The sequence below is a fragment of the Taudactylus pleione genome, unplaced genomic scaffold (assembly GCF_031769625.1).
Source record: "Taudactylus pleione unplaced genomic scaffold, aTauple2 ptg000585l, whole genome shotgun sequence".
Taxonomy (NCBI): Eukaryota; Metazoa; Chordata; class Amphibia; order Anura; family Myobatrachidae; genus Taudactylus; species Taudactylus pleione.
Genome location: NW_028284987.1, coordinates 4,802,107 through 4,829,901, shown reverse-complemented (window position 1 = coordinate 4,829,901; position 27,795 = coordinate 4,802,107). Strand labels below are relative to the sequence as shown.

Genomic DNA, 27,795 nt, shown 5'->3' with positions numbered 1-27,795 from the left:
TACAGACACATACACAATGGTTAATTTTAAAGGAAGCCAATTAACCTAACAGTATGTTTTTGGAGTGTAGGTAGAAATCAGAGTGCCCAGATTAAACCCACACAAACATTGGGGACAATATACAGACTCCACACAGTTACGGCCCTGGTTGGAATGGAACCGATGACCCCAGCAGCGAATGGGGAAAAACATTAACCATGTATTTGACAAGGATAAAGTAGGTCTACCATGATATAACTTGAGAAGCCACAAATTGTTGCGAATGATTTTAGGTCAGATATTTCGTTTGCTACTGCATATTTTTACATTAGAAAAACAATATTCCACTCTAAAGTACTGTATTACAGTAATTCATTTTGGAAACGAATATGAATGACATGGAACACAATGCTCTCAATGGATTTAATAGATTTATGGATCCATGACTATAGTGACGCGTCATACAGAAGTACAATAGCATGGTTCTGGTTGTAGCACAATATACAAAATAGGCAACAACAACAGCCACAAATACACTTTGTACTTTCATTTCAACCTTAATAAGCAAGTGCTTATACTCCATGCATGAAATATGCTGTGTATTTAGTTACGGTAAATTCCTCATGTACAAAATAGATTCACAACAACAAAAAGTTAGTAGCTCTCAATATGATGGAAGCGATAAACTTAATTTCCTCACAATTATGGTGACAGATTCTAAATGCAGAGTGACTGACTGTATGGACACAACAGCCATTATCTTTGGCAGGTATGACTACATTTTTTGAGTTTGCTGATCCTTTGTATTTTGCGACTAGCTCTGAAAATCATCATACAATGGGGATTACTGTTTCATTGATGGGCTCATAGGTCACATGCATTTTACTCGAATAACAGCCATTATTATCAGCTTTGACGCGCACTTGCTCCGGCTCTATTCTATCTGAAATCAAACAGATCTGTAATTCCGCCTACACGCCACCAGAAAACTTCTATACGTGAATGCCCAATAGCCGCCCAGTTACATCCACTCAGCCGCAAGTGGAGATGTGCGACATGCGTGCCACCCTGGATCACCATTAGTTGTTCAAAGTTGCTTATGCTCAGCTACAGTGAATCCGCAGTATGGACTTGCGTGGAATGCTGAATCAGCTCTTGCATGTTTTAATTTGGTTTGGATAATTGATGATTTATTAAAAATAAAAGCTGAAAAAACTGCAAATCTCTCTAAAATGTGGTGTGAGTCTCTAACAAAAATCACTCTGGTTACATATAAGGAGACAGATTGCTTAGTTCACTTTCCTACTGACTTGTAATTCAAACTATAAATAATTTAGTTTGATATAGTAAGTAGAGAGATTTTATAACGGGCGTCTTTCAGTTACCATCACGTGACCAAGAAGGAGCTATATGACTGATGGGCTCTCACCGAGATTAGGTTGCACTCTCTTGCTTTGGAGTAGGAACCAATGTTTCTATAATGCGAGAGATTTTTTGCAGCGGTAACCAGTGTATCTCTATTAAAAAAGGTAGAACTGAGTTATATCAGAATCTACTGGAAAAATCATCATCAGCTTCTTATCAAAGAAGTACAAAACGTACTGTTCACAACAAAAAGTGTGTATGTCGCATATTACAAATCTCTTCATTAAAATTCAAATCTTGCATTGCAAAAATAATTACATTTATAGTTGATGTGATAAAACAGACTGACAGCAAAACTTATGACAATCTGGTGGAATAAGCAGCAGATGGCGGAATACAGGTTTAAACAGATTTTCAATTATATTTTTTGTCAACCTTGGCGTGTAGGTAGGCTCTTCACTGTAAATCTTTGCACCAAAAATAAAAACTATAAAAAAAAGTAAGGAGTTTCAATGTTATGTTCCCATTTTCTGTTTGATATGCATTTTCTGTCATTCAGAATCAAGTTTAATAGCAAGTTCAAAACTTGCTCATGGTTCTCACATTATTGGTTGCAAAGATAACTATAATAGTACTAGCCTCTGGCAGGCACATCGCCTGGAGAAACACTACATAACCAAGCCTTATTTATGGAGTAACAAACTGAAAATCAAACACTATTAATTCTCTTAAATAGCTTCTCTTACATCAAGAGAAAAAATAAGTTCTCAACAGTACACTCGGCCATATGATGGTGCTCTGAAACACAAATAGGTTTCCTTAAAACTGCCCAAGTAACTTATTTCAGTGCTCAACGAGTATGTCCAAAATGTAGGAACCACAGTTATCATCAGGACCATGCATAACGCATGATGACAAAAAGAGGGAGCGCTATCAAATAGTGGGTGTATCATTATATAATAGGGCATAGCAATTATTACAAAGACGTGTTATACTGGTGTCAGTTGTTACAAAGATGCCTTATACTGGTGTCATTTATTACGAAAATGTTTTATAGTGTTGTAAATGATTACAAAGACGTGCTATACTGGTGCCAATTATTACTAAGACACATTATACTGGTGCCAATTAAGACAAAGATGTGTCAAACTAGTGTCAGTTATTAGAAAAGATATATTACACTGGTGCTAATTGTATCTGTGGTTTAAACAACTGACAAATCTGTTCTGATCCCTATCTGGTGCCTTGTATGGAGTATCCCACATGTATTTTCTATTTCAGTTATCATTCCCTCTCACCCCACACCCCATTCATATTAGGGAACCGGTACGAAATACCAATGGACCGGATGCCGGCTGTCAGTACACTGACAGGGGCATTCCGTTTATTAAAATCCTAACAGGGGAACGGTAAATAATGTTCCCCTGTCCTATTTATCCCCCAACCCTCCTTTCCTGCAGCCTTTTACTAACCCTCTCTACCCAGAGCCCAAACCCTCCCCCCTTAGCGCCCCTCCATCCACCCTCAGGTGTTGCCTGAACTCTGCCCGGAGCCGGAGCCTGACCCTAACCTCCCCCAGCCCGCAGCTTAACGCTAACTCCCCCCCGGGGCACATAAACCTAAGTGTCGTTTTTCCGGCAAAACCGGTCAGAAATTACCGGGTCCGCAGGAGAGTCCAGGAAGTCAGATGCGATCCGTCCTGCGCATGTGTAGAATGGATTTCCTCTTCAAAAACACAGCGGGGTGGTGCGGTCGCACCTTGTCAGCTGAAGCGTTCGCATCCCATGCCACCATATCAGTTAAGTGGTTAATTGAATAGCATTTACCCACGAGGTGTGATCAATTAGCTGTGAGATATGTGTCGCTGCTATTTGAATTCCCCCATTAAGTGATAATCCAACCCAAAACCACCATGCTGCAATTCTAATCATGGTACTACCATTTCATCTTGGTAACCAAAGTGTCATACTAGGCCCACACATGCAGTCATTTGGTCTGATACAACTAAACCACTGCATGCAGGGACAACCCAATTAACAGCTCGCATCATGAATTAAGAAATATTAAACAACTTTTACTGTTCAGTAAGGAAAAAGAAGCACAGTACAGAAATCTGGATTTAGAGCTTTTACATTTTGATTACTTGCAAAGCTCCTAATAATATAGCTCCATTTCATCACCTGCATTGTGATGTGTGAAGCAGGCTCCAGCCCTGCATACACTGCCATGTCATTACCTACACACCCCTTTACAGGCAGCTGTGTCAACACTTTTGGAAAAAGAGGAAAATACTCACAAAAAAAAACTATTATTTCCTGTGGAAACAAACATAAGCAGCCAAATTCTGAACAGACATCTACTGTACTGTTCAAGTAATTTCCACCATGCTCCTTGAAAATTTTGTTAAAAAACGCAGTATTGATATAATATAAATTTTTATAAATACTTAGTAAAATATTGATGCATACATTTTTATACAAAAAATAGATTTACCATAGCAATAGTTGAGTATACAACTGAATAATTGCAGTGTTTATAGTTTTAAAAAGGACAAAACAAAGTAAAAAATCACATACATCTATCCTCCGTGCGCTACACATTATGCTGCCCGTACACTAGACGATTAAACCTAGCGATGGAGCGATATCGACGGTCGTTATCGCGCCATCGCTTGGTAATCGCCCGAAAATCGGGCAGTAAAAGGTTAAAAACGACCAGTGATGCGTGCTCCCGATGGTTGTTTTTAACATCAATCATCGCCCGAACACAACGGTCAACCTGACGACCGCCGTCAGGTTGCCATGTTCGGGGATGATTGATCTGCATACACTGAACGTCTGAACGATCAGTGTATGCACTTCACCCAGCGGGAGACGACGGCGACATCATGCCATCGTCCCCGCATCGTGTAATGGATGGGCAGCTTAACCTGCGAGTGTCGTGCAACCTGGTAGCACAGAGCATCTTTTCATGCGACTTTTACCTATAAAATGTGTATTAGTCGTAAAGTGATGGAAATAGAATGCATTAGCAGATTATGCTGATTAAATTGATATGCAGCATTCCTATATTCTGTGTGCGACTGCAGTTATATCTGCATGCAATATGCTACATCACAGCGGCGGTGACACTATAATGTAGCGTAGTACTTCGCATGCAGATACACCAGCACTCGCGCACAGAATATAGGCATGCTGCATATCATTGCAAAAGCAGCATCTGCTAATTAAATTCTATTTGCATCGCTTTGCAAATAAGACGCATTTGAAAGAGAAAATTTGCACGAAAAGACGCTCTGCGCTACCGAGAAGGGTTGATTAACACGCAAGGAGGAAAGATGTATGTGGACAGATCTGCAGTAAAAATGAATGATTGCTAGCTGTGTTACCCATAAGCATAAACAATTTGGTTAGTTACCTGTATGGAATGCTCACAACTGATTAGCTATCCAACTTTCCGAATCGGTCTCTCTGAATAACCTCACAGTGCTATTCATTACAGATTACAGTTATTCATATATTCTACAAACACAAATGGGGCATTCCATGTCACGTACGGGACATAAAGGAAACTTCTACTTCAGCTCAACTCAATGGGCGGAATTCAATTGATTTCGCGGCCCGCATCTCCCGTCTAAAGTGACAGGAGATTGCGGGCCGCTATTCAATTGTGCCAGCGTTTCACGCTGATCGCACCCAAAGTGGTTGGGTTTAGCTGCGTAAAACGGCTAACCCCGACCAAAGTGCTGGACGCGATCGCGAAAAGTGCTGTTTGGGCACCCAAACAGGACACTTTTCGCCGATTTCAGCCCGCACTCCTCTGGGGCTGCGAGCTGAAATTGAGCGCTAGCAGCTGATCGCACCCGACAGGAGCAACAATAGAATAGCTCCGTCGGGTGTGAAGGGGGGAATAATCAATTGAATTCCGCCCATTGTTGTATTAAATAGCCTGTGTTATTTTTTTTTAAGAAAACCTATTATTAGAAAAAGCTATAATTTAATTTGTAAACCTAAGAAAGATACACAGCTACTGTACAGATTTTTTTTTTTTTTTTTTTACAGTGTCAGGTATGGGGCATTTCCCGGAATGGCCTAAATCACTGAGAAATAATTCTCAAAGACGTACCCCAGCAGTGCAAGTATGGCGGTACAGGGGGGGGGCGACTGATGCCCAGGATCCCCATTTCAAGTGACCACATCCCTCGTGACACGCGGCCACACCCTTTTATTTGGGCATTCAGTAGCACTAAGAAATGTTTTCTACTTGCACCACTGGTTGTACCCTGCAACTAAATATTGTGTAAATACTAGAACAGTGGTTTTCACAATCTTGGTCCTCAGGACCCCACACAGTTCACTTTTTCCAGGTCACCCAGCAGGTGCACAGGTGTGTTCATTACTCACTGACACATTTTAAAAGATCCACAGGTGGAGCTAATTATTTAACTTGCGATTCTGTGAGGAGAAATGGAAAACATGCACTGTTTGGGGTCCTGAGGACCGAGTTTGAGAACCTGTGTGCTAGAAAGTATTTAAATATTTTGACCATCACATATTACAGGTTGGGTACGGCATCCTGACGATCAGAAAGGCGGCAGCAGTGAAAATGCCGGCGATTATTCTAAGGCAAACCTTAACCCCAACCTACCCCTACCACAGTCTAACCCTGTCTCCCCCCTAGCAGCCTAACCCTAATACTTACCTTTTGAAGTTCTGTCTGCATTTTGACCCGTTGGTATCTTGCAGCCGGTTTAGTGAGCATCTGGATTGTCAGGATGCTGACTGCTGTCCCCGGGAAAATGGCAGGGGCGCCATTTTCCCAGAGACCTTCTCATGCGCAGTAGATTCTGGCACTAAGCCAGAATCTAATGCACCGTGGCACCACTGGAGAAAGGAGGGGGCCTGCACTGAGCCTGTACACGGGCCCCCTATACTTGACATAATAAAACAAGTACATTACTTGCTTTAGTAAAGTTAGTGCTCCTTGCTGGATATAAGAGTTCAGCAGGAAATAGACATAAAACATTTTTAAAGCAAATAAAATTCATTGAGTCAGCATATTTAAAAGCAAGAAGGATATCTAGAAAATGTAAGGAAGTTATAGACATTAGCTATAGGGAGTCAGCCTGAAACGTTACATAAGGAACTTCTTAACCCGAAGGATGGAACGGTCGCCCCCTCTTTCCCCCATTAAAGTGAATTGACTTGATATGACTTCTGCTGCTGTGATACAAGCTCAGGATGAGATCAGCCCCTGGCCTTTAGTCATGGTGTTGGTCCCCTATACTATATGGCGGATCTGCACAAGATTTTTACTTACTCTTTAACCTTTTCCACTACTGCCGCACACAATTTTCGTACACAGTGGGCAGCGGCAGACTTGCACTTTCTGCTAGTTGTGACAAGAGCACAGCTTTTACATTGCCAGGAGCATAAAAACAATGGCTTCCTTGCTGGGATCCTGTAGGCAATTAACAGATGTGTCCTTGCTCATCTAGCCTCAATACGCCATTTAGCTATATGCCTGGTGTGAGGGAGCTGCCAGGTCCCATGCAACTCTGCTAGCATCGGGCGGATTTTTTTGGACAAAATTGTGTCTAATGATGCCCACACACATAGCGATGTGTTCCAGATCATCCGATGTACACGATCTCCCCCTGAACTCTCCCCGGGAGCGCCCTGGCAGTACTGCACACAATTTGGTATAAAAAAAGCTGCCAATGTGACACACGATATATCGTGCCTCCTAACTACTCCAGTGCATCCTGACTTGAGAGATTGTCAGATCTGCCCTACAGCACGGCAGATCTGAAGATGTGATGTGCGACCTGCAGGGACACGCATCGCATCGTGATCGTGAGTGGGGACTCACGGTTTTGGCCATATTTTACACGATCTGACGTTCCAATGCGTCGGAATCGGCCAGATCGGGTAAAATATCGCTATGTGTGTGGGCAACTTAGGTAGCATTGCGATGTGACTAGGACTGCGCTGATTAATTTGATATGCGGCATTTGTATATCTGTGTGCGACTGAGGGGTCTATTTACTAAGCAGTGTTAGGAGACAGAGTGAAAAGTGATAAGGTGCCAGCCAATCAGCTCCCAACTGTCATTTTTTTCAAACACAGCCTGTGAGATGGCAGTTAGGAGCTGATTGGCTGGCACCTTATCACTTTCTTATCACTTTTCACTCTGTCTCCTAACACTGCTTAGTAAATAGACCACCAAGTCTGTTAATGCAGCTTGGCGTGGATTAAAGCTGCAGTCACTGCATCGTAGTGCTTCACATGTTGATTGAGAAAATCAGTTGCACAGATATACAAGTGTTGCATATCAAGTTAGACTGCGCAGTGTCCTGGTGCGACCTAGTTGCATCGCATTACAACTTAGACGCATTTTTAATAAAAATAAAAAAAAGAAGAGACGCCTGGCGCCAGCAGAATCTCATGGCACCAGGTGTGCTGAGAAGGGCTGTTTTGTGATATTGCAGCAAAGACGTGTCAGAACACCTCTGTGTGCTGGGAGCCCGTTGTACCAAGGCCCTCACTGTCAATGGGAAGTAGCGGCCAATCTAGGCCTGAAATACAGCGTTACATGCTGTCACTCAGACAACAGAACCAGACACTGGGGCAGATGTGAAGAGAGATAAAGTACCATCCAATCAGCTCCTAACTTACATTTTTCAAACAGTCTGTAACATGACAGTTAGGAGCTGACTGGCTGGTACTTTATCTCTGTCCAAGGCTTAGTACATTTCCCCCACTGTCTGTTATCGCCCATGGAATACTTTTAGCAAAAAAACGTTAAATCTTTATACTGTTCACACAAAAAAACTAATAAGAAATATAGAAATTGGATTTATCCAAGAAATGTTAAAAAAAAATGCATGTGGCTTTCTCACACTCACATATAGCTGCATATGGAGAGCGAAATAAAATGACAGCACATTTTCCATTAGTAATACTTTGCAATAACATGAACACTGCCTCTAATTGTTGCCTTAGGCACAAACTTTGTGCACATGAATCTGAATAAATAATGTAAATTCATAATTGAAACACACTCAGATTACTTATATAGTCACTTGAAATTAAATTAAATCGAAAAGTAATTAAAAAAAATAGCATAGTGTACAAGGTGTAAAACATCATAGTGCTACATGAACTAAATTAAGCATAATTGTTAACCACGAAATTAAGGGTTTTATTATTAACCCAGAAAAATCCTATCCTATATTATGGAGTCTGATTTTGTTCATGTGGAACAGATCAGTATATTGGCCAATAGTCCATTATTTCTAGGTAAGCAAGCTTGCATGATAACACACTTGTGGATAGGGCTTACACCATACATACATTGGGCAGATATAGAAGGAATATACACACAAATAATATCCCTAGTAGGGTATCTCCTGGATGCTCCTTTCATTAAGGTAATGTACAGTTTAACAAACAACTCCACTATTATCCACTAACAAGAACTCACTTGTAAGTAATGCTCAGCATTCATATTTCTGTTCACCCAATGACAGCTGGACATGGCTGTTGTTATAACTGAATCATATGGTTCCATCTTTAGTAGGCGGAATAAAACAGAGTATGAGGCTACTCACCCCACGGCATCTCTACCTATTGAGCAGACACGTCATGGCCTCTCCACCTATTGAGCAGACACGTCATGGCCTACACATATATCTAGCTGTCACCCACACATATAGGTGTACCTCCATGTTAACCACACCTATATAGCTGGAAATACATACACAATACCGGCGTTCGGGATCCCGCTGGTCAGAATCCCGACGGTTAGAATACAGACACTTGTCGGTAGGTATTCTAACCCTCCCCCTCTCCCACCACTAACCCTCGCTCCCCGATGCCTGAACCTAACTTCCCCCCGTAGTGCCTAAACCTAACCCTCCCCCTTACCCCAGTATTTTCCTTCGGGATCCCGGCGGTGGGGATGCCTCATCTTCATTCTAGCACCTTGCACCTATCACAACCCATGCATTTCCTCGATCCTACCTGGGGTGTCGCTCTGCTCTAGAGGTTCTAGGACACTCAGCAGATTCAGCAGTTTGCGAGCAAGAAGCACCAGAGCAGAGAGTAACACTTCAGGCAGGAAAGAGGAACGGCACGGGTTTTAACAGGTGCAGGGTGCTAGAATGAACACTAGATGTCGGCGTCTGCATTCTGCTTCCAGAAACAGAGCGGTCGGGATATTGACCGCATCTCATATACTGTAGATGTCATGACCAATGCTCCCCTTTCCTGGCTATCACAAAAATCCCTGCTTACCCATTATACAAATGCAACAGTCCTTGCCATCACTTCATGGCATGCGTTATATCACAGAAATCACACCTAGTCCTCTATTATATAGCCATCGCAACAGGCAGTCTGTGTTACATACCCTATTTTTCTACCTTATACTATTACTTTTCTATGGTGGAAGAGACAGTTTCTGTGCACAGGGGGCTGAATGTATGAATATAATACACTATTGTGTCTTTTACCCCTTTTTTTCATGCCCAATTGGAAACACTGGAGTGAAAGATAAATTTATTGGAACCGTCTGGGTGAATATTTATAAACTGAATTACTCTTTTTGGGACACCCGAATTATTTTATTATTTTTCTGATTGCCTGCATCATGGAATCAGGTGGTTCAGTGTTGTTAAGCTGCGGCTAGCCCTTGTAAGCAGTGGCGGCTTTCCTACTACGCAAGTGGTTCCCAAACTCAGGAGCTCATTCAGACCCGCTCGCAACAGACGATGTTCCCTAATGTGCGCATGCGTGTAGTTCGCAGTGCGCGTGCGCATACTATTACGAGCGATCGGGATGTTTTCACTCACCCTGCAAAGACAGCCCAGTGGAATGAGTGACAGGAGAGACCGTTTGTGGGAGGTAACAGGGGCGTGGAGTTGCGGACGCAGGCGTGCCAGAGTGTTTTCATGCTGTTTCTGTGGCGTGCATAATTAACAGGCAGCGTCATAGTACACGTCACCTGGTTGATTTTTACACTGAAGTGCTCACAGTGCTTGCGATAGGGTACAGTCGACCGCAAGCGCTGCGGTCAGATTCGATGGAACCCGATGTACTGATGGTTGTATATACTTCCTGGAGATGACGTATGCAAGTGGGTGGCTAAAGACAGGCTGGTGGGCGTCTATAAACACAAAGTGATCGCTCGCTCAAACATAGTGGGCGTGCTTATGCCTTGCCGTAGCGGCTGCCTTGACATCACTTAGCTGAATTTCCATACACTGTGAGCAAGCGGCGCATCTTGCGAGCGGGTCTGAATGAGCTCCTCAGTCCTCAAGGCACCCTAAAAGTGCAGGTTTTCAGGATATCTATACTTAAGCACAGATGACTTAATAAGTACATCTGTCAGTTTGACTATATCATCTATGCACAATTATGGATAGCCTTAAAACCTAAACGCGGCCTCAAGGCACCCCAACAGTCCAGGTGTTAGAGCAGGGATGGACAATAAGCAGCCCTCCAGCTTTTGTTGAACTACAAATCCCAGCATGCCTTGCAACAATTTTAGCATGGCCAAATAGTAAAATGCTACGATGTGTAGTTCTACAACAGCTGGGGGGCCGCTTATTGTCCACCCCTATTTTATAGATATCCATGATGGACACAGGTGGTTAGATTAAATTGACTGACGTACTAATTAAGTCACCTGTGCTCCACCATGGATACCTCTAAAACCTGAACTATTGTGGAGCCTTGAGTGCAGCGTTTGGAAACCTCTACCTAGACTGTTAGGGTGCCTTGAGGACAGAGTTTGGGAACCCCTGCACTAGGCACATGAGGCATGTGCCTAGCGTTCCCGTTAGGCTGTTTCAGCGGGGTGCCGCACCCTGTCCAATTTCAAAAGGGCAGAATGCGTCCTGCCCCTCTTGGCGGCGCTCCGCTAAAACAGCCTGAAAATTGCCGTCCCCACCCATGGGCCGTTGTGTCGTGTGGGTGGGTAAAATTGCGGTATATCGATCACCGCCGGTGAATAGATGCCGGGAGCATGCATCTACTCCCAGAAAAGAGAGAGCTTGGGGGCAGCCCGGCATGTCCAAAAGTGCCAGGCACGCCCCCAAGAGTGATGAAAAGAAAGACACACCCCTTTTCTCATGGTCACACCACCTTTTTGGGCACGCACCAGAGTGCTCTTTCTATAGGTCCTGCGCCGGACCTAGAGTTAACACTATGTGCACTATTCAATTTGTTTTAGGGCGCTCGATCTCCCATCTAAAGTAACGGGAGATCACGGGGCGCAATTCAATTGATGCCGATCTTCGATCGTGCCCAAAGAGGTCGGGTTTAGCAGCGTAGAACGGCTACACCCAACCAAGTGCTGGCCGCAATCAAGAGAAGTGCCATTTGGGCGCCCAAACGGGTCACGTTTCGCGCATCTCAGCTCGCCGCCCCAGGGGGAGTGAGCCAAAATGCCTGCGCCAGCAGCTGTTCGCTCCCTACAGGAGCAACAATTGAATAGCTGTCGGGCGCGAGGAAGGGACAAAACAATTGAATTGCGCCCTATGTGCCTAGGGCAGAAATACCACCTCTGAGCCCGCCTTTGTGATGGTCAGGGCCGGATATCTTGGTGCCCGGGTACGGGCACCCTGGGACCCGCCGGGTGTCTAGGTTGCCTAGCGGTAAATCAGGCCCTGCCTTCAAGTGCATGATTATTCATTGGGAAAGATGTACCAGAGGTCCTGCACTGTGTCCAGACATTTTAGCTTTAAAATTGAGATTTTCCCTATCTTTTTACTTGCTCGAAGGGCTACGCACAAAATATGTGAATTTTCTCTGAAAAAGCAATACGAGTATGGCATTGGATTGCAAATGAAATTCACAGTACGAGTTTGACGAGAGAACAGCTCGCAGTACCCAATGCGCACCTAATTTGAATGACCCTATAATATTTATTTTATAGTCTGTTATTTATCTGTGACACCCAGACATCACCACTTTTCTAGTTGTCACACCCAACATCCCCCTTCCAGGCTGTCACACCCAATGTCCCTCTTGTTATCCATCACCCAAATTCATCTTATAGCTGTCACAGGCTTACTCCATGCTGCCCTCCATCTGACATATACCCCACGCCTCCCTCCATCTGACATATACCCCACGCCTCCCTCCATCTGACATATACCCCACGCCTCCCTCCATCTGACATATACCCCACGCCTCCCTCCATCTGACATATACCCACGCAGTCCTCCATCTGACATATACCCCACGCCTCCCTCCATCTGACATATACCCCACGCCTCCCTCCATCTGACATACCCCACGCCTCCCTCCATCTGACATATACCCCACGCCTCCCTCCATCTGACATATACCCCACGCCTCCCTCCATCTGACCCCATGCAGCCTTCCATCTAACCCCATGCAGCCTTCAATCTGACATATAACCCCATGCTGCCCTCCATCTGACATATAACCCCATGCTGCCCTCCATCTGACATATAACCCCATGCTCCCCTCCATCTGACATATACCCCCATGCAGCCTTCCATCTAACCCCATGCAGCCTTCCATCTGACATATAACCCTATGCAGCCTTCCATCTCTGACATAGATCCCCATGCAGCCCTTCATCTGCCAAATATACCAAATCCGCCCGGCAGGTACATCCACTGTCCTGTTACGGTCTGCAGTGCACAGGGAGAGACGCCCGCCGCACGGCCCCCTTTACCGGCATATCTACCAGCTCTTACCTTTCCTGCGGAAGAAGGACATGGCGTCGCCGGCTTCCAGGACCTGCCCGGCTCACTCAGCGCATGCTGGGGCGCCCCGGCTCCCTTATCCCAGGACACGGGACGCCGGGGACGCCGGGGACGCCGCTCGCTGGGCTTTGCAGGCAGGAGGATACCCGGTAGCTCTAGCATGGATGAGGCTCTCTCTTTCCTCCGGTCGCAGATCCTGCCCGCGCCATATTGTCAACAGCAGAACAGCCTTCCGGGGTGCGCAGCGCATGGTGGTTCCTTACCCAGGCTGCGGAGGCACGGGCGGCCATCTTTACCTAGGGCATGGTACCACAGTAGTACTCCGAGTCCATAATTTGCTTTTAGTCACTTGATGTAATAAATAGTTCCATGACACGGGGTGACCGTCCTGTAGTTGCTCATTGTCCCTACTATCCAGTGACATACAGTATCCAGGATTACAATACTTTTTCCCAGGCCGTCTTGTTACTGCAAATGTCACTATCTTTTAGTAATTATCAAACCATGTAGCTAAACCTGTACCGATTGCTGGCAAGTTTTATGCATTATTATTTTACTTTGTTTCATTTAAACTGAAAATACAAGCAACCTCTGCAACATTGTGGTCATTTGGAGTTTATACTGTAACTTGGGTTGTCAGTTGTCCGGGGAAGTATAGTCTTTTTCTTAATAAAAAAAATAATAATAATACTATGGTAATTATTATAGGCAATATTACGTGCTTGCCTTATTAATAGCATTGGAGGAACAAAGCCTATTTTTTACTGTTAAAATACACATAGCAACCCTATTTATCAAACTATTTGTCTATTACTGGGCAATGGGCACACACTAGACCGGGCAATCTTGCCGATGGTCGGGGTGATTTATCTTTGTCCCATGACCATGCAAGATTGCCGGTACACACTAGAAGATTTAATGAACAATGGAACAATGTGTCTGTCCATCCTTCTGGATACACACTACACGACCAGTAAATCTTGCCGATGGTCAGGGAGTTTACCTTCACCCTAGACCATGCAAGATTGCCAGTACACACTAGAAGATTTGATGAATGACGGAACGATGTGTCGTTCCATCCTTCAATCATATGCACTATGGCGCATGCAATGCAGGCCGATCTGAAGTTTTGATGAACGATGCACGGGAGCGCGCAATAGTGAGTACACACTAGACGATGCCGACAATTTGTAATTCCAATTCATCTAAAATAGTCAAATCGTCCAATATATCATCTAGTGTGTACCCAGTAGTGTCTGAAGGGAATCTGATTCTTAACAATATCTACTTTTTTCATATTTCAAATCAGACTTATTTTTTTATTGACTGTGGGCAGGGGTTATCCATCGATGGTTTAAATTTCATATGTGCAGACCATAGCCAGCATTAGCCACGAGGACTATGACACTGATGTACACCATTGGTGACCTCTCATTAATGGTAAAACTAATTACCAGCTCCATCAAATCATCAATTGTTGCTGATCATTGATGGTTGATGGCTAACTGTGGAGCCTATTTATGAAGCCTAAATTATAAAGAAATGCATAGCCTAACTGTGCCGACAGATAAAGAAAAAACAATGTAATATTGTACTATATTGTATGTACAATTGGTATATTGTATGACTGTGTGTGTCTATTGCATAACTCTAGAGGGGTTGATCTATAAGGCTTCTTGTCATGGGGCTGACACACATGGCCATAACCAGGGGTTAAAGTGGGCTGGAACAGGGCGGAACTGCATTCTGTCACTTCTATTTGGAGACGAAACCATTTACGCCGCATCCGGCCAACTTCAGCCCGGCGCCTCAGGGAGGCTCCATTTGCCAGGTGGCCGCTGAGATTTTGTTACCAGCAGGCGCTGCCGCTCACTCCTGAGCTCCGGCTTCTGACTCCCGCAGTGTGCAGTGCACTATGGGAGAGGTGTCATGACGTCTCTCCCAGTTCAGAGGAGCAATCAGACAGCAGCGGACACGGGAGTGGGGCTTAAGGTAAGTATTAGAGTTTTCTTTGTGTGCTAGTTACTTCACTATAGGGTGCATTACTCAGGGGGCACTACTACTGGGGGCATTACCCAGGGGGCACTACTACTGAGGGCATTACTCAGGGGACACTACTACTGGGTGGAGTTACTACTGGGTGCATTACTCAGGGGACATTACTATTGGGGGCACTACTACTGAGGGCATTACTCGGGCGGCACTGCTACTGGGGGCACTCCTATTTGGGGCACTACTACAGAGGCATTACCACTAGGGGCACTATTACAGGGGGATTACTAATGGGGGCATTGCATAAGGGGCACCCCTCCTGGGGGCACTGCATAAGGGGGGCTCTGTATAAGGGGCACCACTACTGTGGGCTCTGCATAAAGGGCACTACCACTGTGGGCACTGCATAAAGGGCACTACCACAACTGAAGGCACTGCATAAGGGGCACTATTACTACTGTGGGGCACTGGATAAGGGGCACCACTACAGTGGGCATTGCATAAGGAGCACCACTACAGTGGGCATTATGTGTAAGGGGCACTACTGCTGTGGGCATTGTATAAGGGGCACTAGTACTGTGGGCATTGTGTATAAGGGGCAAAAATGTGGGCATTGTGTAAAAGGGGCACTGCTATGTGTCATACATGAATAAGGGACACTAATATGTAATGTAATGTGAATCAAGATTTTGCTACTGTGTGGTTTAATTTGAATTGGAAATACTATTGAGTGACTATGGCCCTTTCTTTTGAGACCACGCCCCTTTTTTCACCACGCATCTGCGGCGCGTGCTGTCCCTTTATTGAAAAAGCACCGAGGGGGGGGGCAGTGAGTTCCACCACTTCTCTAGGACCACTTTAAGCACTGGCCGTAACTATGGCTGTTCAAGAGGGGTAGTCTCCCAGGATGCAAATCTAAAGGAGGGTCCTGGAATACTTTAGATTAATTTGGTTACAACGGAAGACTTGGAGGGGGGTATAACATTTCCTTCTTGTACCAGGCGCTAAAAGTTTTAGTTACGACTCAGTCAAGCCACTGTGGAGATGTACTTTGCCTTGGAGAGAGATAAAGTGGAGAGAGATAGAGCACCAATCAATCAACTCCTGTCAGTTTACAGCGAACGACTTCATCCTTTGAAGCTCCGTGTCTGTGCGTTCATTGGCTGAGAGAGGTCAGGCCCCGCCTCTCAGCCAATGAACGGCTCCCTCCATTGAAGTCTATGGTGGGAGCCGCAGGATAAACTTTAGTAACCCTGCGGCTCCCACCATTGAGTATAATGGAGGAGCCGTTCATTGGCTGAGAGGCGGGGCCTGACCTCTTTCAGCCAATGAATGCACAGACACGGAGCTTCAAAGGATGAAGCCGCGTCTGTGTGCTTCATTCGGGAAGGAGTAATCATTCTAGTTAGAATGATTAATCCTTAATGCAATGGTCGGGTTTTCGTTTTCTTATTTTAAACCATGGATGCCTACTGGAGAAGGGGACCACTGGAGGTAATATAGGTGAGTATGTGTGTGTGTATGTATGTATTAAAGTTATACTTTGTAAGGTGTGTGTGTGTTTCTTGCAACATTTCTTTACAGGTGAACTACAAGTCCCAGTGGGCCCTTAATGCCCCGCATGCTGGTACTTTTGGTTCTCCAAGTACCAGCATGTGGGGGAGGCTTGCTGAGACCTGCAGTTCTACTGGAAAGACAATGTTTATTTTCATCCATTTTTACACAACACCTACACAATCAACCCGCCACCCACCGCCTTGGGGTGGCGGGTATATCCCCGGGCTATCAGCCTAGGCTAGGGGTGCTCTGGAGAGGTAGACCCCTTTTTTTGAAGGGATTGCCAACTCCCTGGCCTGGGCTGATGCTGCGGTTGGGGGGCCCGGTGATAGGGCTCCCCTGGCTGTGGCATCATTCCCCCGTTAGAAAGGGTCCAGGGCTGGTTCTGGATCTTACAGGGGAACCTTACGCAGTTTTTACCCTGTAAATCCAGGACCAGCCCTGCTTCCCATAGCCCAATGCTGGTTGTTCTAAGTACAGGAAGACCCTACGTCATTTTTTCCCTGTACTTAGTCAACCAGAACTGGGTTTCAGCAGTCCGGGACTGGTTCTGATTTGGGGGGGAAGCCTCATGTCAATTTTTTTCTAAATGTAACTATTTGCTTTTTACAGTGAGATATATGCAGGCATCTCACTGATGTCTGCATGTATCTGTGTCAATCCGACCTGCTCATGCTCAAATCAAAAGCATGAAGCAGGTCTATTGTATTTTGGATTTGAAGTTCGATTTGAAGTCCAATTTTGAGGTCGATTTCAAAACGAATGATAGTAAATAAGTGTTTTGTGTGTTGGGCTATGTAAAAGTACCAATGTTTTCCGATGGTCGATTTGGGGGCGATTTGATTCCAAATTCGATTTGAAGTATGATTTTACATTCGATTTGGCCTTTAGTAAATACCAAAAAGCAAAATTGAAGCCAAATCGAATGAAATTCGCACCTCAAATCACTCAAAATGCCAAATCGACCTTTAGTAAATTTACCCCCAGATGTTAGTGTCTGGTCTGGATTATTTTTTGAACCTGGCGTGGATGCAGGAGAAGAAACAGGATCAGGTTTGTAGTATTGGAATGCAGCAGGTTTAATAGGAATATTATTATTCATGAAGTGGTAATTAATATATAAACTGAAAAAAATAAACAAGTCCAAGTGAAGTGAGGCTGAAAACAAATGTCTGGCAGGAAAACAAAATCCAATTAATGAGGCTGGAAACAGGTGTCAGGCAGAAAAAAAGTCCAATTAGTGAGGCTGGGAGCAGGTGTCAGACAGAAAAAAACAAAAGTCCAATGAAGGTGTGACTGAGGAACAAAGGTCTGAAGTACTGGAGTGAGTTCTGAGTACGGAGTGCTAGAGGGTTCACAAACCGTGGGGTGAGTAACGGGGTATAGCAGGGTAGATGCAGGTATCTGGGAACAGCCTGTGATGGAGACAGAGCAGGAAACGGAGTACTGTTGGGATTGCAATAATCACACGGAGCTAATGAGCACAGAGAACTCTCACACAGCTTGTGCTGTGTATACGTTGCACTGGCAGCTAGAGGGCGTGCTGAACACCCTTAATGGGAAGGTACATGATAGGCTGCTGAGAGTACACACAAGATGCTCCAACCTGATTGGCCCATTCAGGTCACATGCCCAAAACCAAGATGGCAGCACCCAGCAATCCCCGACGCGGCAGCAATGCCAGTCTCACCTGTCACCACATGGCCTATACCCTTCGGACATCCATGCGCACCTTGCGCCAGCTTCCAAACACCAGCACCCCCACCGGTAGTACCGCGCCAAAGCACCCGCACAGGCAGAGACCGCGACTTGCCAGGTACAACAACGCTGGTCGCAACAGTCAATAGTTAGACAAGGATAAAAGTTCGACACGGAAAAAAGTCAGACACACTAAAGTTAGACATGTAAAAAGTTCGATAGGTACAAAAGGTCAACAGGGTCATAAGTTCGACATGAAAATGATCGACACAACAATGGTTGACACTTTTTTTTGAAGGGTTAGGTTTACGGTTAAGTTTAGGGTTAGGCACTTACTGGAGGGTTAGGCAATTACCCCCACAGTTAGGGTTAGGCACTTACCCAGACGGTTAGGGTTAGGCACCAGGAGGGAGGGTTAGGCACCAAGGGGAAGGTTAGGCACTTACCCCCATGGTTAGGATAAGGCACTTACCCAGATGGTTAGGGTTATAACCAGGAGGGAAGGTTAGGGTGCAGATTAGGGCTAAAAAAGTAGATTGTCGACCATTTTTGTGTCGACCATTTTCATGTCGAACTTTTGACCCTGTCAACCTTTTGTATCTGTTGAACTTTTTACATGTCTAACTTTAGTGTGTTTGACTTTTGTCTGTGTCAAACTTTTTTCCCTGTCTAACTATTGACTGTCTAACATCTGGTGTCTATCTAGACATTGTCTAACTAATTACTGTCTATCTCTTATATCACACCCACATGAGACAACCACCATACAGAGAACTCATCAGCAACGCACTCGGCTGAACAGGAGCTACCATGGCCGCACCCAGTGTCCGGAGATGGAAGGAACGCCAGTGGAGCCCCGGGCCCCTGGGACCACCACCACACTGAAAATTCATTGACAGCACACTCTGGGAGCCCAAGGCCAGGGCCTCCACCAAGACATAGAGGGCATGCTAATGCCTTGCCGTGCGATCACCTGCCTTCCCAAATTTGCATACGCATCGAGCAAGCGAACGCGTCTAGTGAGCGGGTCTGAATGAGGTCCTCTGACTGGCTTACAGTATACCTTGAAGAGATGAGCGGCATGTGTCTTCAGCCGCGATCACAGGAACTTGACCGGCTTACAGCATATTTGGGGAGACAACTTCAGAAGGGAGCCGACTCCGGTAATATAAAAGTGTGATCTAGCAAACAAGTGTCTGTGCTGGGACGCCATCGCCAGCACAGACATAAAGACACTTTTTCATTAATTGATTTGTGACTGGCTGCTACATATTACCTTTTTATATTTTTCTATCTCTGATTTTCTATATGTTACATGTGGACAGACACACTATCACTGCAAGTGTTGGGATGCATTTGAATTTGTCGATTGCATTAGCTTCTATTTCCAACAGAAGAGCAACATTGTAATCAACCTAATGTGATTTTTAACTTTGTATCTTTGCGGGGACTGCTTATGTGTATAAAGGGGCCTATCCATTAGGCAACCTGAAAAACGTAACGACTAGCGTTCAGTCCTTCAGGTCGCCTAGGTGCGGTGCCCACACTGAACGGCGTTCACTGAACGTCATTCAGTGCAGGAGACCGACCTCCTATCTGAAAACATGCCGAACCTGACGATCGTCGTAAGGTGACGGGCATGTTCCACAGATAGTCGGCGTCGGCAAGGACCCAGCGTGCACGGTCATCGCTGGTCCTTGCCAGCTATCCATTAGACGACTTTCTGAAAGTCGTCTAATGGATTGGCCCCATACGATGTACTGATTATATAAGATTGTGTTATTTTACCTTTTCCAATATATAAAATATAATTTTTTACCAATTTATTTTTTTATATACATTCTTGCTAATTAGGCCATTACTAAGCGCAGTGTTTTCTTTTTCTGTTTAATATTTGCATTCTCTGAAGTCTGACATTTGACTTCCCACATATGCTGCTAGTTTGATATGTGCTAATTTTTTATATAAGCTTATTAGCGCCTGGAGCTGGGTAGAGCCTCTACCACCTTACGGTGGTTACAGTAATGATGCTGATGCGCGCTCCCGCTGGTTGTTGGTCAAGGTCTGTGATCTTTTGAACATGCAGAAAGATCACGACCTGTCTTTCACGATTTGACACACATCGTTCCGTGTGTATGCACGACGAATGATTTCATTAACGACTAGCGATTTGTCGTCACTTTTCATGGACACTCCCCTCCACCATTTTGTGCTAGCAGACGGAGAGACAGAAGATGCATCGTGAGGTTGTTTGCTGCCAAACTATATATTGTTATCGATTTGGAGTCATTAATGACCCATCTATATCATTTGATCGTATGTACAATCGTTCCATGAGTATGCACAATATCGTTTTTCCGGGAGCATACAGGAGTTCAAGGAAATCGTTAATGAGATTGTATCGTTCCGTGTGTAGGGGCCTTTAGTTCTATGTAAGGATATTCTTATGCCTGTACCAAGTATGTTTAAATTGCTCTTCTGTCTTGGGGCCTGATTCAGACCCACTCGCGAGCGGCTGTCCGCTCGCAAGTGGGTCGATGGTGTGCACTGCGCATGCGCACGACGGAGGGAGCTCCGTCGTGCGCATGCGCGAGACGCGACGAGCGAAGGACTTTCCTTCGCTCGTTGTGTCTGATCAAAGGGGGCGTGCTGTCGATGTTGATTGACAGCACGCCCCCTTTGGTGGGCGTGCCTCCCAGACGGGGGCGTTCCCAAGGGAACGCCTACCGTCAGAAGCCGGCCCCACTGACATCACTAGTGATGTCAGTGGGAGTGATTTTGGCTCTGATAGAGCCAAAATCACTCCGGGCCTTGCGGTTGAGAAACTCAACCGCAGGCTTCGGCTCATAGTGGCGATGGTCAAGACCATCGCGACCATCATCCTGCACGCTCGTATATGCTGTGAGTGGTGACCTACAGCTATACGAGCGTCCAGGAGGACGCTCCATAATTATGGAGGTGGGCCCTGATTCAGAGCGAGCGCTCTGGTCAGAGCGTCCGGCTCTGAATCAGGGCCTTAGCCTCTACCACCTCTGATGGGAGGCTATTGCACTTATCCACTACCCTTTCGTGAAGTAATTTTTCCTCAAATTTCCTTTGAACCTACCTCCTCCCAGTTTCAGTACATGTCCTCATGTTCTAGCACTTCTCTCCATAATATATTTGAAAGTTTCCATCATGTCCCCCATTTCTCTTCTCTGCTCCAAATTATATAGTAATATCTTTTTGTCTTTCCTTGTAAGAGTTGTGATGTATGCCATGCACCATTTTATTGCACTTCTTTGTACAGTCTTTAGATGCTTCTCGAGATATGGCCTCCAGAACTGAACACAGTATTCTAGATGAGGTCATGACAACAATGACGTAACCAGGGGGGGTGGGCCGGGGCTCGTGCCTGGGGCGACATTGGACCGGCGGTGTGCGGTCTGTTTCAGCGTCTGACTCTCATTGGCTGCTGCGCCCACTGCCGAAGATGAGCTGGAGCCCACTGGTGAGCTCTGCCTTCTGGCTTCGGCAGTGAGTGATCTCCCACAGTGACGTCTCTCCCACAGTGCCGAGTGGGCCAGGATGACGGCAGAAGGCGCAGGAGTGGGGATTCAGGTAAGTGGTTTTTTTTTTATTGTGTCTGTGACTGTGTATATGTAAGGGGCAATAAACAATGAGGACCACTACTGGGGGCACTGTATAAGGGGCACTGCACAGGGGACCACTACTGGGGGCACTGCATAATGAAGACCACTACTGGGGAAACTGTATAAGGGTCAATACTGGGGACACTGTATAAGTTGCACTACTGGGGGAACTACATAATGAGGACCACTATTGGGGGCACTGTATAAGGGGCACTACATAATGAGGACCACTACTGGGGGACTGTGTAACACCCTATGTTAAATAATTAAATCTTTTACAAAACACAGAAGATACACACACACACACACACACACTATAAAGTTTAAGTAATAATAAGCTATGTGTGTTGAAATGTAATATATGATTGTGATTACGACAGGTTTATGAATACACCGTTATGGAAGGCAATAGTGGTCCTGGACTCCCTTGATATAATGAAAATGTATATGGGGTTGTTAAATCTATGAGTGAAGGCAATTTTCCTATATAAATGTTCATGTCACCACACGGACACATAGGTAATTGTGGAGAAGTGGGCCCCAAACACAAGGATCCTGGAAGGTTCCAGAAATGGCATGCGCTGGGTACAGAGGGGAGGGGCTTATGGCAGGCTGAGGGGAAGGCTATAAATAGGAGAGAGCTAGTGTCAGTTGGCAGACTGGAGTTCCCCCTTGGGAGCACTCTGATCTAAAGCCGCGGCGCTGCGCTGAGGTAACCTAATGAGAGCGCCAGCAGCAGCTGTGAGGCTGGATTAGAGGAGCCAGTGAGGGCTGAGTGGAGCAGGGAGACCCTGGTGAGGAGGGTACCTGCGGAGGAGTGGAGCTGCTGTGTGCGGTCTCGGCAACGGTCCGGACGGCTGTCGGGGGAGCGTGGCTGTGCTTGGTGAGCAGTGAAAGCCCTCAGTCTGCTAAGGAGGGCAGACTGCCATGACACGCCCCAGAGACTGAGTGGACCAGCTGGGGAGGAGGCAGGCTTGAGGCAGGCTATGCAACAGCATCGTATTACAGCAGTCAGTGAGATCCCAGCTTACAGGAGGTGGTGAGCCTGTCAAAAAGTACTGTATCTCTGTTACACTCTGCCAACACAAATCACACTCAGCACCCCATGTTATACTTAAGCGGAGGGACAAAACAGCTAACTAAAAGGGGGGACTATTATCCCCACATTGCTAGGATCGTATCAATAATAACAAGTACTGTAAATTCAGCAGCATTCAGAGGAGTACTAAAGCTCAGTCTACAATAGTACAGTATATACTCCAGTAAAGTTATCACCTGTATTAGTGCAGCCTAAACAACCAGGCAGCCGACATCTAATATAATCCCTACATTGACGACCCCTTCAGTAGTGCCCCCCCTGCATAGATATATAAATACTGCACATCATTCAGATCTCCTCTTGGGATTAATTTGCAGGGAAACAAGGTTGACAGACTAAAGTGAGCAAACACAGAGCAGCTGACATATGGGAGGTTTGCCTTCACTTTAAGGGCGGAATTCAATTCTTTATAGCCGCTATCGCGCCCGACGGAGCTATTCAATTCTTGCTCCTGTCATGCACGATGAGCTGCCAGCGCTACATGTGCGAAAAGTGACATGTTTGGGCACCCAAACATCACTTTTCGCGATCGCGCCCAGCACTTTGGTTGGGTTTAGCTGCTTTACGCGGCTAAACCTGACCTCTATGGGCGCGATCAGCGCGAACATCTTGGACAATTGTATAGCGGCCCGCGATCTCCTGTCACTTTAGACGGGAGATGCAGGCCGCGAATACAATTGAATTCCGCCCTAAGAGGTTATTGATGAATGCTTTATTTAAATGTCATTGGAGGAACTATCCTACAATTTAGAAGCATGTCACCTTGTTAGTCTATCTACTGTGACGAATCTTCACATAATTTAAGATTTATAATACTACAGGAACAGGAATACCAAACTACCAGCCAAGTTACAAACTCTGAAAGTGTTACTGATCTTTAAAAGAAAAAACATCTCTCAGCTGTAGTTATCAAGGGAATATACTAAGCCCTCTAACACGATTTGCTGTCCAGGATTTTAAAACAGGAAAAAGGGAGGGATTTCAGGGGGTCATTCAGACCCACTCGCGAGTGGCAGTACGCTCGCAAGTGGGTCGATGGTCCCCACTGCGCATGCGCACGACGGAGGGAGCTCCCGGAAGGGTAGGCATTTCTCCCACATTCTGCCCACTTCCTAGTGAAGTGGCCAGAATGAGGAGAATACCCGCGTCGATCGCGGGTCTCCGTGTAGGGTGCGGGGCTTAAAACGTGATTCTACGTTAATCATGTCATTTGGCCCCACCTCCTATGCAAATTCTAGCCAATCATGGCAATTTTAATGTGAGGGGAGGGGCTTAATGACGTGAGCCATCAGACCCCACCTCGGGAAGAGATCTGCAAAGGTAGACAACTCTGCTGAGAGCACTGTATAAGGGGGAGCACCAATGGGGACACTGCATAGGGGGAACCACTACTGGGGGCACAGTATAAGTGGCACTACTGGGGGCACTGTATAAGGGGCACTACTAAATGGGACACTACTACAGTGGGCATTGCAAGAGGGGCACTACTACTGAGGGCATTAAGGTGCACATGGAATGGAAAGGAATGTTCCCAAAATGACAAGAAACGGTGGTATATCATGTTGACACGCCCCAATTTTTCAGTGGCCACGCCCCTTGTGGCATGTGACCATGCCCACACTGTTCACGGAAACAGGGGCATGTACGCCCCATTTTCCGAGAGTGGCTAGCCCAGGATCAGCGTTGATCAACGCAGTGTCCTGGGCTCGCAAGCCAGCCGGCCTGAGTAAGCTGAGGCTTACGCAGCTGGCCAGAGTCCCGGCGCCGTCCACCATTGCGACCATCGACCACAGATGGTTGCGATGGTAGCGCTGCACTTGCATTTTTGCAAAGATCACAATTGCAACGCTGCCTACGTGCTGCTTTGCAATTGCAATCCTTGCTGAATTAGGCCCTAAGTTTACATTTAAGCATACTTACCATTAAAATATTTATTTGTTTATTTATTGGTTCTATGAAATTTTTTTTAACACAACAAACAATATATTTTGAAAAGGTACACCTAAAGTAGTATACTGTTTTTATGTAATGTTTCACACAATATATTTTAACAGCCAGAGTAAGGCCTATTTTGACAAATGTATCAATTGTATTCTTTGGGCGGAATTCAATTCTTTATAGCCGCTATCGCGACCGATGGAGCTATTCAATTCTTGCTCCTGTCGGGCACGATGAGCTGCTAGCGCTACATTTCAGCTTGCAGCCCCTGGGGGATGAGAGCTGAAACGTGCGAAAAGTGACATGTTTGGGCGCCCAAACATCACTTTTCGCGCCCAGCACTTTGGTCGGGTTTAGCTGCTTTACGCGGCTAAACCTGACCTCTATGGGCGCGATCAGCGTGAACATCTTGGACATTTGTATAGCGGCCCGCGATCTCCTGTCACTTTAGACGGGAGATGCGGGCCGCGAATACAATTGAATTCCGCCCTTTGTGTTCAAACAATTGTCAATGAAGATATCCATCAAGGACCTATCCTATATAAAGTAACATGACTGTATATTTAGTTTTGTCATAACAAAACGCAAAGAAACTCAGACACGCTTGTTAGTTGGTAATCTATTGGGTGGGTTGGCCATTGGTTTGTGGTTTGTTCTTGGTCGGTTTGCAAACCGATGCTTAGTAAATCTGCAGTTTGTACACTTGTCTATGTAAAATAATCAATAGTTGATCCAATGTTCTTAAAATGCCTTTGGAATTTTGAGCAACCGATTAAGAATATTTTATAATATCATTAATGTGAAGATTGACAAAATAGACTGGGTGGTATTGGCATGTTGTGTCCTACACAACTTTTTAAGGCACGAAGCATCCTCTACACCACAGGTTCGGTTTTCAGAACCCCAAACAGTTCATGTTTTTCAGTTCTCTTCAGTATTACAAGTGAAATAATTATCTCCACCTGTGGATCTTTTAAAATGTGTCAGTAAGTAATGACTGCACCTGTGCATCTGCTAGGTGACCTAGAAAACATGACCTGTGTGGGGTCCTGAGAACCAAGTTTGAGAACCACTGCTCTACATAAACATCTGGTTTCGATGAGTCCATTGAGTGTTCTAAAGGAAGCTAAGAGATGAACACCAATGGTGCCCGGCTTATATAGAGGTCACACAGCACAGGGACGCATAAATACAGAAAGGTATTTTCAGTATTTTAATGGAGATGGTGCTGTGAAATTACAAAATTACATTGTGGTTTAAGTGTACTAAATTTACATTTTATTGACAATGCATTGCTTCAGTTTGAGAAGTAAATATTTTTTTACATCAAACAAAACTGTTGTTGTCTCATTAATGCTTACCATGTCCATGTCCAGGGGTGCCGAGGGGGGGGGAGCAGGTACTCTTTACTTGGGCAAGGGCTTGATGGATGGGCCTGGCGGAGGAACACGTCTTGCACCCCCCTCTCCCGATGCGGTACTTCGATCAGGGAGAGAGTGGACTGACTGGTGCTGCAGCAGCCTATCTCCCCAGCCCAGCACACATGCTGCTGTCATGCTGTGTACTGGGCTAGGGAGAGAGGCTCCTGCTGCAGCAGCAGTCAGTCCTCTCTCTCCCTGCATTTATGTGCCGAGGGGAGCAATCACTTTCGCCCTCCAACTCAGGTGCCCCACACACCTGAGACCAGGGCCCCCTGTCCGGCGCTCACGGCTGCGAAGGTAATATATAATATATTTTCTTTTTTGTAAGAAGGGGTCTGGCAACACCTTGGCAGAGCTGTCAGTGGCCCTGTCCATGTCATCCATGCAGCAGTCAGTCCTCTCTCTCCCTGCATTATGTGCCGGAGGGAGCAATCACATTCACCCTCCAACTCGAACGCAGGTGCCCCACACACCTGAGACCAGGGCCCCTTGTGCGGCGCTCATTGCTGAGAAGGTAATATATATTTTTTCTCTTTTGTAAGAAGGGGTCTGGCAACACCTTGGCAGAGCTGTCAGTGGCCCTGTCCATGTCATCCATACACTCCACATTCTGTGATGAACAACTATGTCCCACATTGACATCCAAGGTCATTGAGCTCAGTGATGGCTTCTGCTCGACTTCTTCTGTGGTGAAGCTGAGCAGGTTGTAGTACCAAAGAGTAGGTACATAAACCTCTTCTGTCCCAGCTCAGATTTTTCGGAGACCTGCATCTTGTTTAGTTTTTTTTTAAATACGGTGTGCATAATTTGTATTCTGCATTTCAAGAGACAGCTGTATGCCTGGTATGCCTCAATGACCTCCCTCAGAAATTCCACACTCTTCTGTCCTGCCTGTCAGGATTCTGCCTGGGATCGCCTGTTACTTACCGCAGCGCCGGCGGGAAGCAGTCGGGAAGTCGATGGACGGAATCCCAACCGTCGGCTTCCCGACTGTCTAATCCCGGCAAGGGATTAAATGACAGACGTCGATATCCCGATGTCTGTCATTTTACCTATGCCGGGAACCCGACTTACCGATCGAAGGTAAGCTGGGCGCCGGGTGTGGACAGCTGCGGGGGGGGGAGGGTTAGGTTTAGGGTTCCCGGGGAGGATTTAGGGTTAGTCACCCTCCCCCCAGGAGGTTAGGTTTAGGCTAGGGGCTAGGGGAAGGGGGGGTTAGGGTTAGGCACCCCTAAGGGAGGGTTAGGGGGTAGAATCAGGTTAGTAAATACTTATCTCTGACGATTGGGATTTCCTCCTCTGCTGGGATGCCACTGTCGTATGTATTCAGCGCCAGCTACCTCTCATTTGCGAGAGCAGTGAGATGTCAGG

At 45.8% G+C, this 27,795-nt stretch overlaps 1 protein-coding gene across 1 annotated transcript in view; it reads right to left on the bottom strand.

The window, feature by feature from the left end:
- Window positions 1-13,333, bottom strand: part of AKAP10 (A-kinase anchoring protein 10) — a 94,333-nt gene extending 81,000 nt beyond the window's left edge. The window contains exon 1 of the mRNA XM_088453665.1: window positions 13,079-13,333. Coding sequence (XP_088309791.1) covers window positions 13,079-13,100 — 22 coding nt within the window. The 5' untranslated portion in view covers window positions 13,101-13,333. The remainder of the gene's footprint in view (window positions 1-13,078) is intronic.
- Window positions 13,334-27,795: the final 14,462 nt, after the last annotated feature.